General features: G+C 44.2%; 1 protein-coding gene across 1 annotated transcript; it reads left to right on the plus strand.

The window, feature by feature from the left end:
* Positions 1 to 8286: 8286 nt before the first annotated feature.
* On the plus strand, positions 8287 to 10078 carry murf1 (muscle RING finger 1). The gene is given in 1 exon segment (NM_001279122.1): positions 8287 to 10078. A coding segment is annotated over 1 exon segment (1077 nt). The 5' UTR covers positions 8287 to 8435; the 3' UTR covers positions 9513 to 10078.
* Positions 10079 to 15422: the final 5344 nt, after the last annotated feature.

The following is a 15422-nucleotide window of genomic DNA, read 5'->3' on the forward strand; positions in this document are numbered from 1 at the left end:
ATGTGAATTATTATGTGAATTACAATTAATGGACATTCTTTGTAGGGGCTGATACATTTTTCATTAGGGCGAATCAAGTCTGACATTTTAAAGTGGAAATCATAAACTTTAGAAGCTTTTTCAAACCTCAAAATACACTACAGGTTTGCATTTCCTGCTGTACAGGAAAATTCTCAAAACAAAAGTGTGATCAAATTAAGATCCTCAGCCAGTAGGTCCTAGGCCTCCTTCAGCCACTTATCCTCCCCACGTCAGTCCCCATCATTGTGTTTCCATACACAACAGCACAATGGATCATTCTTTTTGGCAGGGCTCTGACACGGCGATGGGACAGCTGATATGTATCTGAGTGGCACCACAGAGGAAACATTTGATTGTTTATCTTTGATTGTCACAAGAACACAAACATTCTCTCAGCTTACTCAGTCTCATTGGATATGTTATTGTGCCATATGGGGGAAACAAATTCATTTAGTTTCCAGACAACTGACATGTAAGGGTGTGTTTGTATGTGTGTCTGTGTGGAAAAAAGTAGTCGGTCTTTCTCAAACACACTCACGCATCATGCCAGAAGATGCTACAACTTGTCTCACCAGATAAATAAATGGTAAGGCTCGCCATCTAGTGGTTCGTTTCATGACTGACTATTTACCTTGGTAACCAGGCACACACTGATGATGTCATAGAAGAGTTGACACAATGTTTTTAGCAATGTGTACATAAGTCTCTCATGACACACTGGTAACGCAACTGTCAACTAATCGAGTAGTTGGCCACCGCATTCAACAGTTGGTCCTGGGTTCTGAGATAAAAAAATAGAATTCAGCAATAAAGTGAACAAGGAACAGAAAATCAACAAACACAAACATCAATAACATGCATATTACATAACCACATTCTCGGTCTAGCCTGGAGTTTGCTCTGTTTCATGCATATACGTTTGGATTCCAGGCTAGGGTATTATTATTAGTGCCAGTCAGGGGAGGCTGGTGGGAGGAGCTATAGGAGGACGGACTCATTGTAATGGCTAGAATGGAATAAATGGAACGGAGTCAAACATGTGCTTTCCATACCTTTGATGTGTTTGATACCGTTCCATGTATTCCATTCCAGCCATTACAATGAGCCCGTCCTCCCGTAGCTCCTCCCTACATCATCCACTGGTGCCAGTGGCCTTGGCCTGTGATCCGCCTGCTGACATTTTGAGGAGTGTGACCCTTCACCCCGCCACTGGTCTCCTGGAACCACACATGTAAATCTCTCTCTGAAGTACACTGTCTACCCTGTCCACTCCCTTCCAACTGTCCCACAGCACCACCCACTGCAGGACCAGGCAGCACATGACTCTGTCTCTCAACATTACTGGAAAGACTGGGACAGGCAGGTTCAGAGAAGTCTTGCATCAGCACAACCTCATGCGTTTGTTGTGGTACTCTAGGGATGCTGGAGTGGTCAGTTACATGGCTGTTGATATATTCAAACTGGGAATGTATATTTTCTGAGTGTTTTCTGGGGTGAACAGATGAAAGGATGGATGATCTATTCATGATTCAAAATCAAATGTTGTGTACTAGAAAGCAACATTCAGTGATGATATCCTTACACACAAGATAATAATGAAGGTGTGATATCCGACACAGCATCCACAGGGGAGCTATCTGGGTTACAGGTGAACTAAACTACAGTACCTGTGAACCAGTGCAGGTAGAGATGACCGTCAGTATACTGTGTCTGTCCTAAACTACAGTACCTGTGAACCAGTGCAGGTAGAGATGACCGTCAGTATACTGTGTCTGTCCTAAACTACAGTACCTGTGAACCAGTGCAGGTAGAGATGACCGTCAGTATACTGTGTCTGTCCTAAACTACAGTACCTGTGAACCAGTGCAGGTAGAGATGACCGTCAGTATACTGTGTCTGTCCTAAACTACAGTACCTGTGAACCAGTGCAGGTAGAGATGACCGTCAGTATACTGTGTCCGTCCTAAACTACAGTACCTGTGAACCAGTGCAGGTAGAGATGACCGTCAGTATACTGTGTCCGTCCTAAACTACAGTACCTGTGAACCAGTGCAGGTAGAGATGACCGTCAGTATACTGTGTCCGTCCTAAACTACAGTACCTGTGAACCAGTGCAGGTAGAGATGACCGTCAGTATACTGTGTCCGTCCTAAACTACAGTACCTGTGAACCAGTGCAGGTAGAGATGACCGTCAGTATACTGTGTCCGTCCTAAACTACAGTACCTGTGAACCAGTGCAGGTAGAGATGACCATCAGTATACTGTGTCCGTCCTAAACTACAGTACCTGTGAACCAGTGCAGGTAGAGATGACCATCAGTGTCTGTCTCACTCTCTGTGTTCAATCTCTCTGTGTTCAATCTCTCTGTGTCCCCAGCTCTCTCTCTCTATATTGATCTATCTTTTGTTTTGCTCCTACATGTCACATTTGTCCGGTTATCCTGTGAGTATTGTTTTGTTGTTTCGTCATTTCCGGTCACAACTTGCAGACTTGTTTACGTGCTGCTGTGCGTTTTGTTGCCAACCTTACTTTGCTACCTGACAACTTTACGGTTTTTAGTTGTTCCCTCACTCAACTTTTTTCATTCAACTTTTTCACTCCGGACGTTTTATCTGGACATGGTTCGTCAGGACTTCCAACAGCCGAAGCTAAGCAGTAACATTAACATGATGCCTTCTAATTGCAGTCGCTGTACTCATAATATACAGGAGAACGATCGCCTTACGGCGAGGATAGCTGTGCTACAAGCCCAGCTTCAGACGCAATCGTTAGGCAAGGGCAATTTCAGTGTAGGAAAGGATGAAACAGCGTCTGTGCCACCAGTAAGTACAGATAGTAACGTTAGTATAAATCCCCTCGCACGGTCCCCGCAGCCGGACAACTTTCTCATGGCTTCTGGAGGGAAATGCTGTAGGAATGCTCAACCGGTGTCGCTTATTCAGCCGACGGAAACTTTCAATCGGTTCTCCCCATTAAGCGAGTCGGAGTCAGAGGCCGAGCCTTCTCTGGTCTCTACTCCTCCCGTTTCGGGGTCTGAGACGCCGAAGCTTCCCACCGTTAGCTCTGACAAATTGAAAACCCTAGTCATTGGCGACTCCATTACCCGCAGTATTAGACTTAAAACGAATCATCCAGCGATCATACACTGTTTACCAGGGGGCAGGGCTACCGACGTTAAGGCTAATCTAAAGATGGTGCTGGCTGAAGCTAAAACTGGCGAGTGTAGAGAGTATAGAGATATTGTTATCCACGTCGGCACCAACGATGTTAGGATGAAACAGTCAGAGGTCACCAAGCGCAACATAGCTTCAGCGTGTAAATCAGCTAGAAAGATGTGTCGGCATTGAGTAATTGTCTCTGGCCCCCTCCCAGTTAGGGGGAGTGATGAGCTCTACAGCAGAGTCTCACAACTCAATCGCTGGTTGAAAACTGTTTTCTGCCCCTCCCAAAAGATAGAATTTGTAGATAATTTGCCATTTTTTTGTTTTTGTACTAGCCCCCCGTTGTCATGAAATCTATGCAGCCTACTCAATCACTTTTTATATCTACTGTTTACAGGCCTCCTGGGCCATATACAGCGTTTCTCACTGAGTTCCCTGAATTCCTATCAGACATTGTAGTCATAGCAGATAATATTCTAATTTTTGGTGACTTTAATATTCACATGGAAAAGTCCTCAGACCCACTCCAAAAGGCTTTCGGAGCCATCATCGAGTCAGTGGGTTTTGTCCAACATGTCTCTGGACCTACTCACTGCCACAGTCATACTCTGGACCTAGTTTTGTCCCGTGGAATAAATGTTGTGGATCTTAATGTTTTTCCTCAAAATCCTGGACTATCGGACCACCATTTTATTACGTTTGCAATCGCATCAAATAATCTGCTCAGACCCCAACCAACGAGCATCAAAAGTTGTGCTATAAATTCTCAGACAACCCAAAGATTCCTTGATGCCCTTCCAGACTCCCTCTGCCTACCCAAGGACGACAGAGGACAAAAATCAGTTAACCACCTAACTGAGGAACTCAATTTAACCTTGCGCAATACCCTAGATGCAGTTGCACCCCTAAAAACTAAAAACATCTGTCATAAGAAACTAGCTCCCTGGTATACAGAAAATACACAAGTTCTGAAGCAAGCTTCCAGAAAATTGGAACGGAAATGGCGCCACACCAAACTGGATGTCTTCCGACTAGCTTGGAAAGACAGTACCGTTCAGTATCGAAGAGCCCTCACTGCTGCTCGATCATCCTATTTTTCCAACTTAATTGAGGAAAATAAGAACAATCCGAAATGTATTTTTGATACTGTTGCAAAGCGAACTAAAAAGCAGCATTCCCCAAGAGAGGATGGCTTTCACTTCAGCAGTAATAAATTCATGAACTTCTTTGAGGAAAAGATCATGATCATTAGAAAGCAAATTACAGACTCCTCTTTAAATCTGCGTAATCCTCCAAAGCTCCGTTGTCCTGAGTCTGCACAACTCTGCCAGGACTTAGGGTCAAGGGAGACACTAAAGTGTTTTAGTACTATATCTCTTGACACATGATGAAAATAATCATGGCCTCCAAACCTTCAAGCTGCATGCTGGACCCTATTCCAACTAAACTACTGAAAGAGCTGCTTCCTGTGCTTGGCCCTCCTATGTTGAACATTATAAACGGCTCTCTATCCACCAGATGTGTTCCAAACTCACTAAAAGTGGCAGTAATAAAGCCCCTCTTGAAAAAGCCAAATCTTGACCCAGCAACTCACTGCCTTCCTAAAGACAAACAATGTATACGAAACGCTTCAGTCTGGTTTTAGACTCCATCATAGCACTGAGACTGCACTTGTGAAGGTGGTAAATGACATTTTAATGGCATCAGACCGAGGCTCTGCATCAGTCCTCGTGCTCCTAGATCTTAGTGCTGCTTTTGATACCATCGATCACCACATTCTTATGGAGAGATTGGAAACCCAAATTGGTCTACATGGACAAGTTCTGGCCTGGTTTAGATCTTATCTGTCGGAAAGATATAAGTTTGTCTCTGTGAATTGTTTGTCCTCTGACAAATCAGCTGTAAATGTCGGTGTTCTTCAAGGTTCCGTTTTAGGACCACTATTGTTTTCACTATATATTTTACCTCTTGGGGATGTCATTCGAAAACATAATGTTAAATTTCACTGCTATGCGGATGACACACAGCTGTACATTTCAATGAAACATGGTGAAGCCCCAAAATTGCCCTCGCTAGAAGCCTGTGTTTCAGACATAAGGAAGTGGATGGCTGCAAACTTTCTACTTTTAAACTCGGACAAAACAGAGATGCTTGTTCTAGGTCCCAAGAAACAAAGAGATCTTCTGTTGAATCTGACACTTAATCTTGATGGTTGTACAGTCGTCTCAAATAAAACTGTGAAGGACCTCGGCGTTACTCTGGACCTGATCTCTCTTTTGAAGAACATATCAAGACTGTTTCAAGGACAGCTTTTTTTCATCTACGTAACATTGCAAAAATCAGAAACTTTCTGTCCAAAAATGATGCAGAAAAATTAATCCATGCTTTTGTTACTTCTAGGTTGGACTATTGCAATACTCTACTTTCCGGCTACCCGGATAAAGCACTAAATAAACTTCAGTTAGTGCTAAATACGGCTGCAAGAATCCTGACTAGAACCAAAAAATGTGATCATATTACTCCAGTGCTAGCCTCCCTACACTGGCTTCCTGTTAAGGCAAGGGCTGATTTCAAGGTTTTACTGCTAACCTACAAAGCATTACATGGGCTTGCTCCTACCTATCTTTCCGATTTGGTCCTGCCGTACATACCTACACGTACGCTACAGTCACAAGACGCAGGCCTCCTAATTGTCCCTAGAATTTCTAAGCAAACAGCTGGAGGCAGGGCTTTCTCCTATAGCGCTCCATTTATATGGAATGGTCTGCCTACCCATGTGAGAGACGCAGACTCGGTCTCAACCTTTAAGTCTTTACTGAAGACTCATCTCTTCAGTAGGTCCTATGATTGACTGTAGTCTGGCCCAGGAGTGTGAAGGTGAACGGAAAGGCTCTGGAGCAACGAACCGCCCTTGCTGTCTCTGCCTGGCCGGTTTCCCTCTCTCCACTGGGATTCTCTGCCTCTAACCCTATTACAGGGGCTGAGTCACTGGCTTACTGGTGTTCTTCCATGCCGTCCCTGGGGGGTTGCGTCACTTGAGTGGGTTGAGTCACTGACGTGGTCTTCCTGTCTGGGTTGGTGCCCCCCCCCCCCCTTGGGTTGTCCCAGGGGGCATGTTTCGGGGGGCTAGGGTCAGTCTGTTATATCTGGAGTATTTCTCCTGTCTTATCCAGTGTCCTGTGTGAATTTAAGTATGCTCTCTCTAATTCTCTCTTTCTCTCTTTCTCTTTCTCGGAGGACCTGAGCCCTAGGACCATGCCTCAGGACTACCTGACATGATGACTCCATGCTGTCCCCAGTCCACCTGGCCGTGCTACTGCTCCAGTTTCAACTGTTCTGCCTGCGGCTATGGAACCCTGACCTGTTCACTGGACGTGCTACCTGTCCCAGACCTGCTGTTTTCAACTCTCTAGAGACAGCAGGAGCGGTAGAGATACTCTCAATGATCGGCTATGAAAAGCCAACTGACATTTACTCTTGAGGTGCTGACTTGTTGCACCCTCGACAACTACTGTGATCATAATTATTTGACCATGCTGGTCATTTATGAACATTGGAACATCTTGGACATGTTCTGTTATAATCTCCACCCGGCACAGCCAGAAGAGGACTGGCCACCCCTCATAGCCTGGTTCCTCTCTAGGTTTCTTCCTAGGTTTTGGCCTTTCTAGGGAGTTTTTCCTAGCCACCGTGCTTCTACACCTGCATTACTTGCTGTTTGAGGTTTTAGGCTGGGTTTCTGTACAGCACTTTGAGATATCAGCTGATGTAAGAAGGGCTATATAAATAAATTTGATTTGATTTGATCCTCATCTACAGACGGTCGGCCCCATCTTCTTCTCTAAGCCATATCCAGCATGTTGACATGATTACACCCACGTGGCTAAAGTCCCCCTACACCTCCAACGTGTCACAACCTGACACAACACCCCTCCAAGGTGGAAATGTTTGGGATACCACCCCTGCAACCAAGCCCATGTGCATGAGAACACCCCCCCCGTGTACAACACCTGTTATTTTGTTGTTGCTGGTTTTCAGAGCGGCACAATGAGTACCATCTGTGTTGTGGTGTGTGATGTAGACAGTGTTGCACAAGCTGCTGTGATCGCCGGGCTGGGTCGACCATGTCCTGCTGGGGTGTCGAGGAGGGCACATAACTTAATGTTTACAACCCCCAATCTTTCCAGAGTTGTGCAACACACACACACACACACACACACACACACAGTCTGTCTTTTAGGCTATGCAGGGATACAGGGTAAAGGAAGAGGGGGGAGGGGAACCTGGCAGAGGATAGGACATGTCATTCTATTTCTAAAGTGTGTACTACCAGCTCAGTCACTCTTCTCTGTAGACATATAGTAGAGCAATATGGCACATTCTACCGGCTCTATTACAAACTATGTGGATTCTACAACTTGGGTTCATTCTATCGCTACGTTGTTTACTCTGTCAAATCTGCATTTCTTTCTGTCAGCCATAGATTCGATTTACAGTCTGCTAGAGCATCTTCAAGGAAACCAGCATGTTTACAATTTCTCTGTATAACACCAGAATGTGGACATGTTTATGCTTTCACTAATCTCCGTTAACCCAGAAACTAAAATCTTGCATAATTTGGTCAGATGCTTGATAATGTTTACGTAGTCTGTCCAGGAGAGATTAATTAATAACATACCTAATGTCTAGCTTTGAGAAGGCATATGCATTACGTGTGACCTATTTCTGCAGAGGCCGAAAGGGGTCAATCAAAGATGTAAACAGACGTGAACGACCCTAGTCGTGTGTTGTGGTGTGGTGGGTGACGAGACGTTGTTATTGGCGGGATCTTCCCCTGTCACAAGGAGGTTGTTTGGCCAGTTGTCTATTTTATTTAGCCCCTTCCACAGAAGGAGAGAGAGGGGAGGGCGGGACGGGGGTGTTGCTAAGTATGGCATGTGCCGGGGCCAGAAGGGGTTAATTTTCTCCGAATTGAGCCTTGCAAACAAGCAAAGGGTGGGACCCGTGCCTCAGACCGCGTGGAGGCTCAGGTGTCACGGCCAGCCCAGCGGTATAAATCGTCAGCTGTGGCCGGAGAGTGGCTAGATCAAAATAAACCAAGTGAAGAAAGCAGTCACTATACCAGACTGCAATAGAAGGCGAGACAGACACAGAGAACGAGCCACACCACCTAAGACGAAGCGCCTAGGCCACCCACTCAGAACTTTAAGGACTTATACCTTGTGAGAACAAAGAAACCCATCTATCCAGACATGGATATCCAGACCGGCCAGGTGACGCACCAGCCCAGCCCCAGGGAGAGCCTGGAGAGCCAGCTGAGCTGCCCCATCTGCCTGGAGATGTTCCAGAAGCCCGTAGTCATCCTGCCCTGCCAACACAACCTGTGCCGCGGCTGCGCCAGCGACCTCTACGACTCCCGCAACCCTTACCACTACTCCGGGGGCATCTTCCGCTGCCCCACCTGCCGCTTCGAGGTCGTCCTGGACCGCCACGGCGTCTACGGCCTGCAGAGGAACCTGCTGGTGGAGAACATCATTGATATCTACAAGCAGCAGACGGAGAGCGGTGGCGGAGAAGTAGTAGGTAACGTTGCAGACCCACCGATGAAGGACAAAGACACCAAGGAGCCCATGTGTACGGAGCACGAGGACGAGCGCATCAATATTTACTGTGTGACCTGCCAGACGCCCACCTGCTCCATGTGCAAAGTGTTCGGCCAGCACAAGGACTGTGAGGTGTCACCCCTGCAGAGCATCTACGATACCCAGAAGGCCGAGCTGCGGAACGCCGTAGATCTCCTTGCTGCGGGTAACAGCTGTGTTCAAGCCGTGATGGCTCAGATGGAGGACACATGCAAGAGCATAGAGGAGAACAGCCAGCTTCAGAAGAGACGTCTGGGGGAGAGCTTCGACTTGCTCTATGCCATCCTGGAGGAACGTAAGGGCCAGCTCCTGGAAAAGATCACCCAGGAGGAGGAGAGGAAGCTGGGATTGCTGAGGTCCCTGGTGGAGAGGTACACAGAGCAGCTCCAGGCTAGTATCAACCTAAAGGAGAAGGCGGCCCAGACCATGGAGAAGGGCAATGCAGCCGAGTTCCTGATTAGTGGGAAGGAGCTGATCGCACAGGCCAAAGAGGCAGCTAAAGGCTCCAACTTAGAGAGGCCCGAGCCTGGGTTCGAGAACATGGAGCACCTTACACTGTGCACAGAAGACGTGGAGGTCATCTTGTACCAAATGGGCTTTGGACTGGGGGATGATGATGATGATGTGGTGACAGAGGAAGAAGAAGAGGAGGAGGAAGAAGAGGAGGAAGAAGAGGAGGAGGAATAGTAAATAACTAAAGACTGTATTAGAAGTACTGTATTATTGCAGTTGAGGAGAGGTTTGGGCACTGAGATAAGGATTGGTTTGATGAACAAGCTGCTTTTTAAGAAAGAGTAACTAGTTATTTATCGACTAGTTATAACTAGGATATTCACTGTGGTGAATACACAATTTAGAGCTAAGGTGGAAAGTGCAATTCTGAAAAGTATTTTTTTTCACTAACAAAATGCAACATTTTGTTCAGACTTTTTCTTTTTTTATACTTTTGTATTTCTACGTGTTTATACGGTACTGTTTTTTGATATCTCCTGAAATAGATATATCATGGAAATAACTAAGTTTACACTTGAACGCTTTTCACATAATGTACATTGCTCAAGTCTAGACTAGATCGAAAAAAATATAAAAATATAGCAAAGCATTATTCATGTTGTGTATAATATATCATTGTCTGTCAAACTATTGAAAACTTGAATTGCTGCAAAATGCACTTAATTCACTTGGTGTTGTTTTTTAACACAACTGTAATATTTCTAATGTAATTGACAGTTTAAAGAAATAAAGTGTTGCGGAAATACTTTGCTCGTCCTGTCAATATCCCACACACCTCACTGACGAATAGTGCTTTATTTAGCGCTACACATTTACATGGCTCATGAATTTAGAGTATAGCCTTACTTAGTGTTCTTGCTAGTGAAATAGGGTCTATTTTTACAGGGATAGAATGGGAGAGGTGGTGAAGGGCCTTAAAGGTCTGGAATAGATCAGTGTAGCAGGGTGGGTAGAGGAGTGGGGGGGTCTCATGTTTCCCTCCCTGACCTAGCCTCTTCTCCACTTGTCTTGATCATTCCAGTTGCTGTCTGACTCTGTCTGGTATGCCTATGGGTCAGAGGTCCAGCCTGATACCCTTATCGGACAGGAATGGGAAAAAAAGAGGTAGCAGCAGCACTTCACAAAAACGGTCTGCGAGTCGAGACCACATTGACCGGGGGTTATTTCTGATGGACAACGTAAACGTTAAGCTGGTCACATGAATCCTTTGGTACATGCTATGCATGCTAGTGCGATGACAATGCATTGAGTCAATAGGAGATGTTTGTGGTTTTGAAGCAATGTACAGTAATCCATTATCACTGTGGATCCTCTTCTGCAGATCGTCTATAAAACGATGACTTCAAATGATAGGCTATGTTTAATCCATTCGCCATTCAATACCAACGACACATTTCTCTACAGTACAATTCCCAGCGTGTGAATAGACTTACGGGTCGTTCCATTTGATTTCAATCACTTTTTGACCACACCCCATTCGTTTTGGATGTAACTACCCATACATATTTACCCATGTTAGAAGTGGTCAGAAAGTGACTTTTTGAACCAGAATACCAAAACATTTAGGAGATAGAGGTGCTTGAAGTTGACCCATTTTGCAGACGCCACCCTACCATGAGACATCCATGTCTATATTCTAGAGTATATACTGTGTCTCAACCGATGACTGGAACACCACAAACACGTCAGATTACGTAAAATAGAATCTAAGCTACAACATGTGCGAAAATGAAAAGAATCTGAGTTTACATGTTTTTAGATATTTGATGTTAAAGGAAAAGTCATTTTAATAAAACTTGTTTTAAAGAAAATGATTAAATTGTTTGACAACCCTGTTTGTAAGCTTTTAAATGATATTAAACTCAACCGTTTATATTTTCCAGTGATGAAGACATGGATGTCTCATGGCAGGGTGGAGTGTGCAACATGGGTCAACTTTGAGCACCTCTATCTCCTAAATGCTTTGGCATTCAGGTCCAAAACATGCAAATATGTATACAAAATTTTGTTGAAATCAAAAAGGGTGCAGTCAAAAAGTGATTGAAATCAAATGGAACGACCCTTTTATGTAAGTAGCTTACCTCAACATCAACAGCAGTGAAACTGTGTGGAACCAAAGCCTGTATCACCATCTCTAGTGGAACTAGAGTTAATTTCTCTGACGTTGGTAGGCCTGTATCTTTATGGGAACGACCTGACTGCCCTCTGCTCTGGTGCCATCCATCTGACTGCTCTCAGCCTCTCACTGACCACATGGTGCTGGTGAAGAACTGATAAAGACAGTCAACAGGCTGTCAGGCTGCACTCACTGAGAGAGCACAGAAACCTCACCACCACTCACTGTAGTTACTGTACAGTGCCAGCCAATGTAGCCAGAGCCCAGAAACCCCACCACCAGCACCACCACCACCATCACTCTACTCTACTGTGCAACTACTGAGCCTGGAGGCACACCCTGTTATGTAGGGAACCAAATATTTTGTGTGTTGCCGCTGGCTAGCAGTTTATGTTAAATGTCTGTCACCAGAGACTATGTGCAGTTAGTTCTGTACTAGAATGAGACACAGGAAAGGAATGCTACTGTAAAACAACCCATACTGTCCTACCATATTAGACGGTAAGCTACTGTAAAACAACCCATACTGTACTGCCATATTAGATGGTAGGCTACTGGAAAACAACCCATACTGTCCTACTGTATTAGACGGTAGCCTACTGTAAAAAATAAATACTGTACTACCGTATATGACGGTACTCTACTGTAAACCAACCCATACTGTCCTACTGTATTAGATGGTAAGCTACTGGAAAACAACCCATACTGTCTTACCATATTAGACGGTAAGCTACTGTAAAACAACCCATACTGTACAGCCGTATTAGACGGTAGGCTACTGTAAAAAAAAAAAAAAAACATACTGTCCTACCGTATTAGACGGTAAGCTACTGTAAAACAACCCATACTGTACTGCCATATTAGATGGCAGGCCACTGTAAAACAACCCATATTGTACTGCCATATTAGATGGCAGATCACTGTAAAACAACCCATACTGTACTGCCATATTAGACGGTAGACTACTGTAAAACAACCCATACTGTCCTACTGTATTAGACGGTAGCCTACTGTAATTTTATTTTTACTGTACTACCGTATATGACGGTAGGCTACTGTAAACCAACCCATACTGTCCTACTGTATTAGACGGTAGGCTACTGTAAAACAACCCATACTGTACTGCCGTATTAGACGGTAGGCTACTGTAAAACAACCCATAGTGTCCTACTGTATTAGACGGTAGCCCACTGTAAAAAAATATATATATACTGTACTACCGTATATGACGGTAGCCTACTGTAAACCAACCCATACTGTCCTACTGTATTAAACGGTAAGCTACTGTATAACAACCCATACTGTACTGCCGTATTAGACGGTAGGCTACTGTAAAACAAGCTAGACATGACGAAGGCGACATTTCCTAACTCTGCAAAAAAAACTTCACACACCTGTCTTCAAAACTTCTACTCTTTAGACTACTCAGCCCTGGCAGAGTGTGAATGTGAACTGACTGTATGGAATTTACATCAGCTGGAATTGTACACCATAACTTGTCAAAGTAGCATTGACAAGATCTGAGATGATAAGTATATTTGAGATGATAGGTGGTGTATTCTTGGCTTTCTGCCAGGTCCAGGTGATCAGTGATAGACCTACGGAAGCCTGCCAATGTGTGCAATGCCTATAGCTGAATGAAGCCTGTAGGTCTCATGTGTCTGGTATATGAGAGTGCATGGCCTAGTGCCTCATATTACAGACGGTGTATGTGGATGTACAGTGCAGGTCACGACAGGCACCAGACAATGTGGCCCTGTCAATCTCAATCTGATGCAGTGTACAACATGTTTTACATAGGAGAGGAAAAGTTGTGTTGCTGTATCATCGATTACATTACAATTCTGACCTCTATATAAATTAGACCTCTGTTTGGCCGGTTGGGCAGATGTCCAGCCCGTTTTACAAATGCAAATCTGTTACAGCTTACCTTAGGTTGGCAAACTGGGCATTAATGACTAGTCAATTCACTAAAGCTCAAGTGAAATTTGTCCTTGACTCTTACATGTGTACAGTAACTACAGTACCACTGGCCAATCAGTTAACGTTTGCCTTTCATTTCTAATCTTAGACCTTTCTAAAGGTCTGCTCTCTACTGTAACCTTAAAGAGTATTGACTTCCTCCACATTTGGGCTTGATTGGGCTGCAAGGTCGATCAACTTTGTGCTGCAGTGGCCAGCTCTTTCTAAGTGTAGCAGCCAGCAATGCAGCAGACTAAATAAGAGTAGGACCAAAGTATTAGTGCTGATCTACAATCAGTTTGTCCTTTTAGATTATGAGTAATATGATATGGACAGAGGGGTCCTGATCCTAGATCAGCACTTCTAAGTGTAGCAACCATAGCAATGCAGAGTTTTACTAAATAAGAGCTGGACTTCCCCTGGAAGGCTACCAGTGCCTTGCCGGCTGCTAATTTTAGAGCCTTGAATCAGACTGCCCCTGTTAAGCCAGGAAGTGGGCCAATGCTTTAGTTAGACGGATGGTTGCAGGGAGTCGGGGACTAAAAGAGGACCACATAATGTGTAAGGACCTTTCAGACCTTCAAGGCTTGTGTTTGGCCCTTGAAATGACAACTACAGCATACTGTCTCAATGACCAAACCTAGCCAGCATGCATGGATGAGTCCTTTACTGATAAAATATCATACAGTACATTTATATGAATTACCCCTGAAGGAAAAATGTATTGAAAAACGATATTTTGGTATTTTAGTCCCAAAATCTTGTGCATGTCAGCAGTGAGGCGAACTGTCAGTTGCCACATCATGAAGATGTGGCAGGAGACACTTTGCTATTTTGTGTTGTTGAGTGGAAATATCCTTTAATTGCTGTTGACTTATTTGATTTGTTTCAACACCAGGAGGAAAGTCAATTCCCCACTGTTGTTAATAAAATGATCTGGCACACCCTGCCCTTGCAGATCAGAAGTTTCCAGATAGAAGCCGAGCCACCACTGCTGATACATACAGTAGCTCTACCTTGTTTCCACCATAGTACTTTGACCTACAGATGTAGGATCTTCATTTGAGCCAGTTTGCTACAGCAGGAAAATAATCCTGCAGCAACAGTTAATGTGAATGATTATGTGGATTATAATTAATGGCCATCTTTGTAGGCGTTAATACATTTTTCGTAAGGGAAAATAAAGTCTGAAATTTCTGTCTGAAAAGTGGAAATTACAAACATCAGAAGCGTTTTTTAAACTTCAAATGAACTACAAGTTGTATGTTTCCTGCATTGCAGGAAAGTTCTCTTGCAACAGGGTGATCAGATTAAGATCTTACATCTGTATCCTGTCCTTTGACTGCCACAATAAGTTGCCATCAAATACAGGGGAAAGGAAGCAAGTTTCCAGAAACGAAGTCTTCCTGACTGGGTGCCCTCTTCCCTCTGTGTGGACAGCCAGGCTATCTTTATGCTGCTAAGGGCACCTTTCTCCAGCACACTGTCAACAATAGAGGCCTTCATGTTGTTGATGCTCTATTTGATGGTTGTAACTTATCACTGTTCAAAATAGCTTTTCACACCAAGAGTGCAGTGAGAGTGCAGTCACCAATGTGTAGTGAGAGGAAAAAATAGGATTATGAGTGAGTGAAACTCATGCCTAGAAGTTTAGTGAGTATGATAGAATCACAAGGTGCCAGTGGTCTGTATTGAAACAGGTAGAATAATGCAGACATTTAATTAAGTGATAAAGCCAGAGAAGTCGGTGTTTGGAGGATATATTGGCATGGGTGTTGTTAGGCCCGAGACGAACTCTTTAGTGTCGTTATTCATTTTTCAGGAAAATATTTTGTTTTCTAATAGCTGTACTCGTATTTACCCTGTAAGGGAAAACATACTTACTGATATGATTGTCACGTCCTGACCATTGAGTGCTCTTATTTTCTATGATAGAGTAGGTCAGGGCGTGACTGGGGGGTTTATTCTAGTTTTAATTTTCTATTTTGTTTGGTTCTAGTATCTGT

This window comes from Salmo salar, chromosome ssa16 (assembly GCF_905237065.1).
Source record: "Salmo salar chromosome ssa16, Ssal_v3.1, whole genome shotgun sequence".
Lineage (NCBI taxonomy): Eukaryota > Metazoa > Chordata > Actinopteri > Salmoniformes > Salmonidae > Salmo > Salmo salar.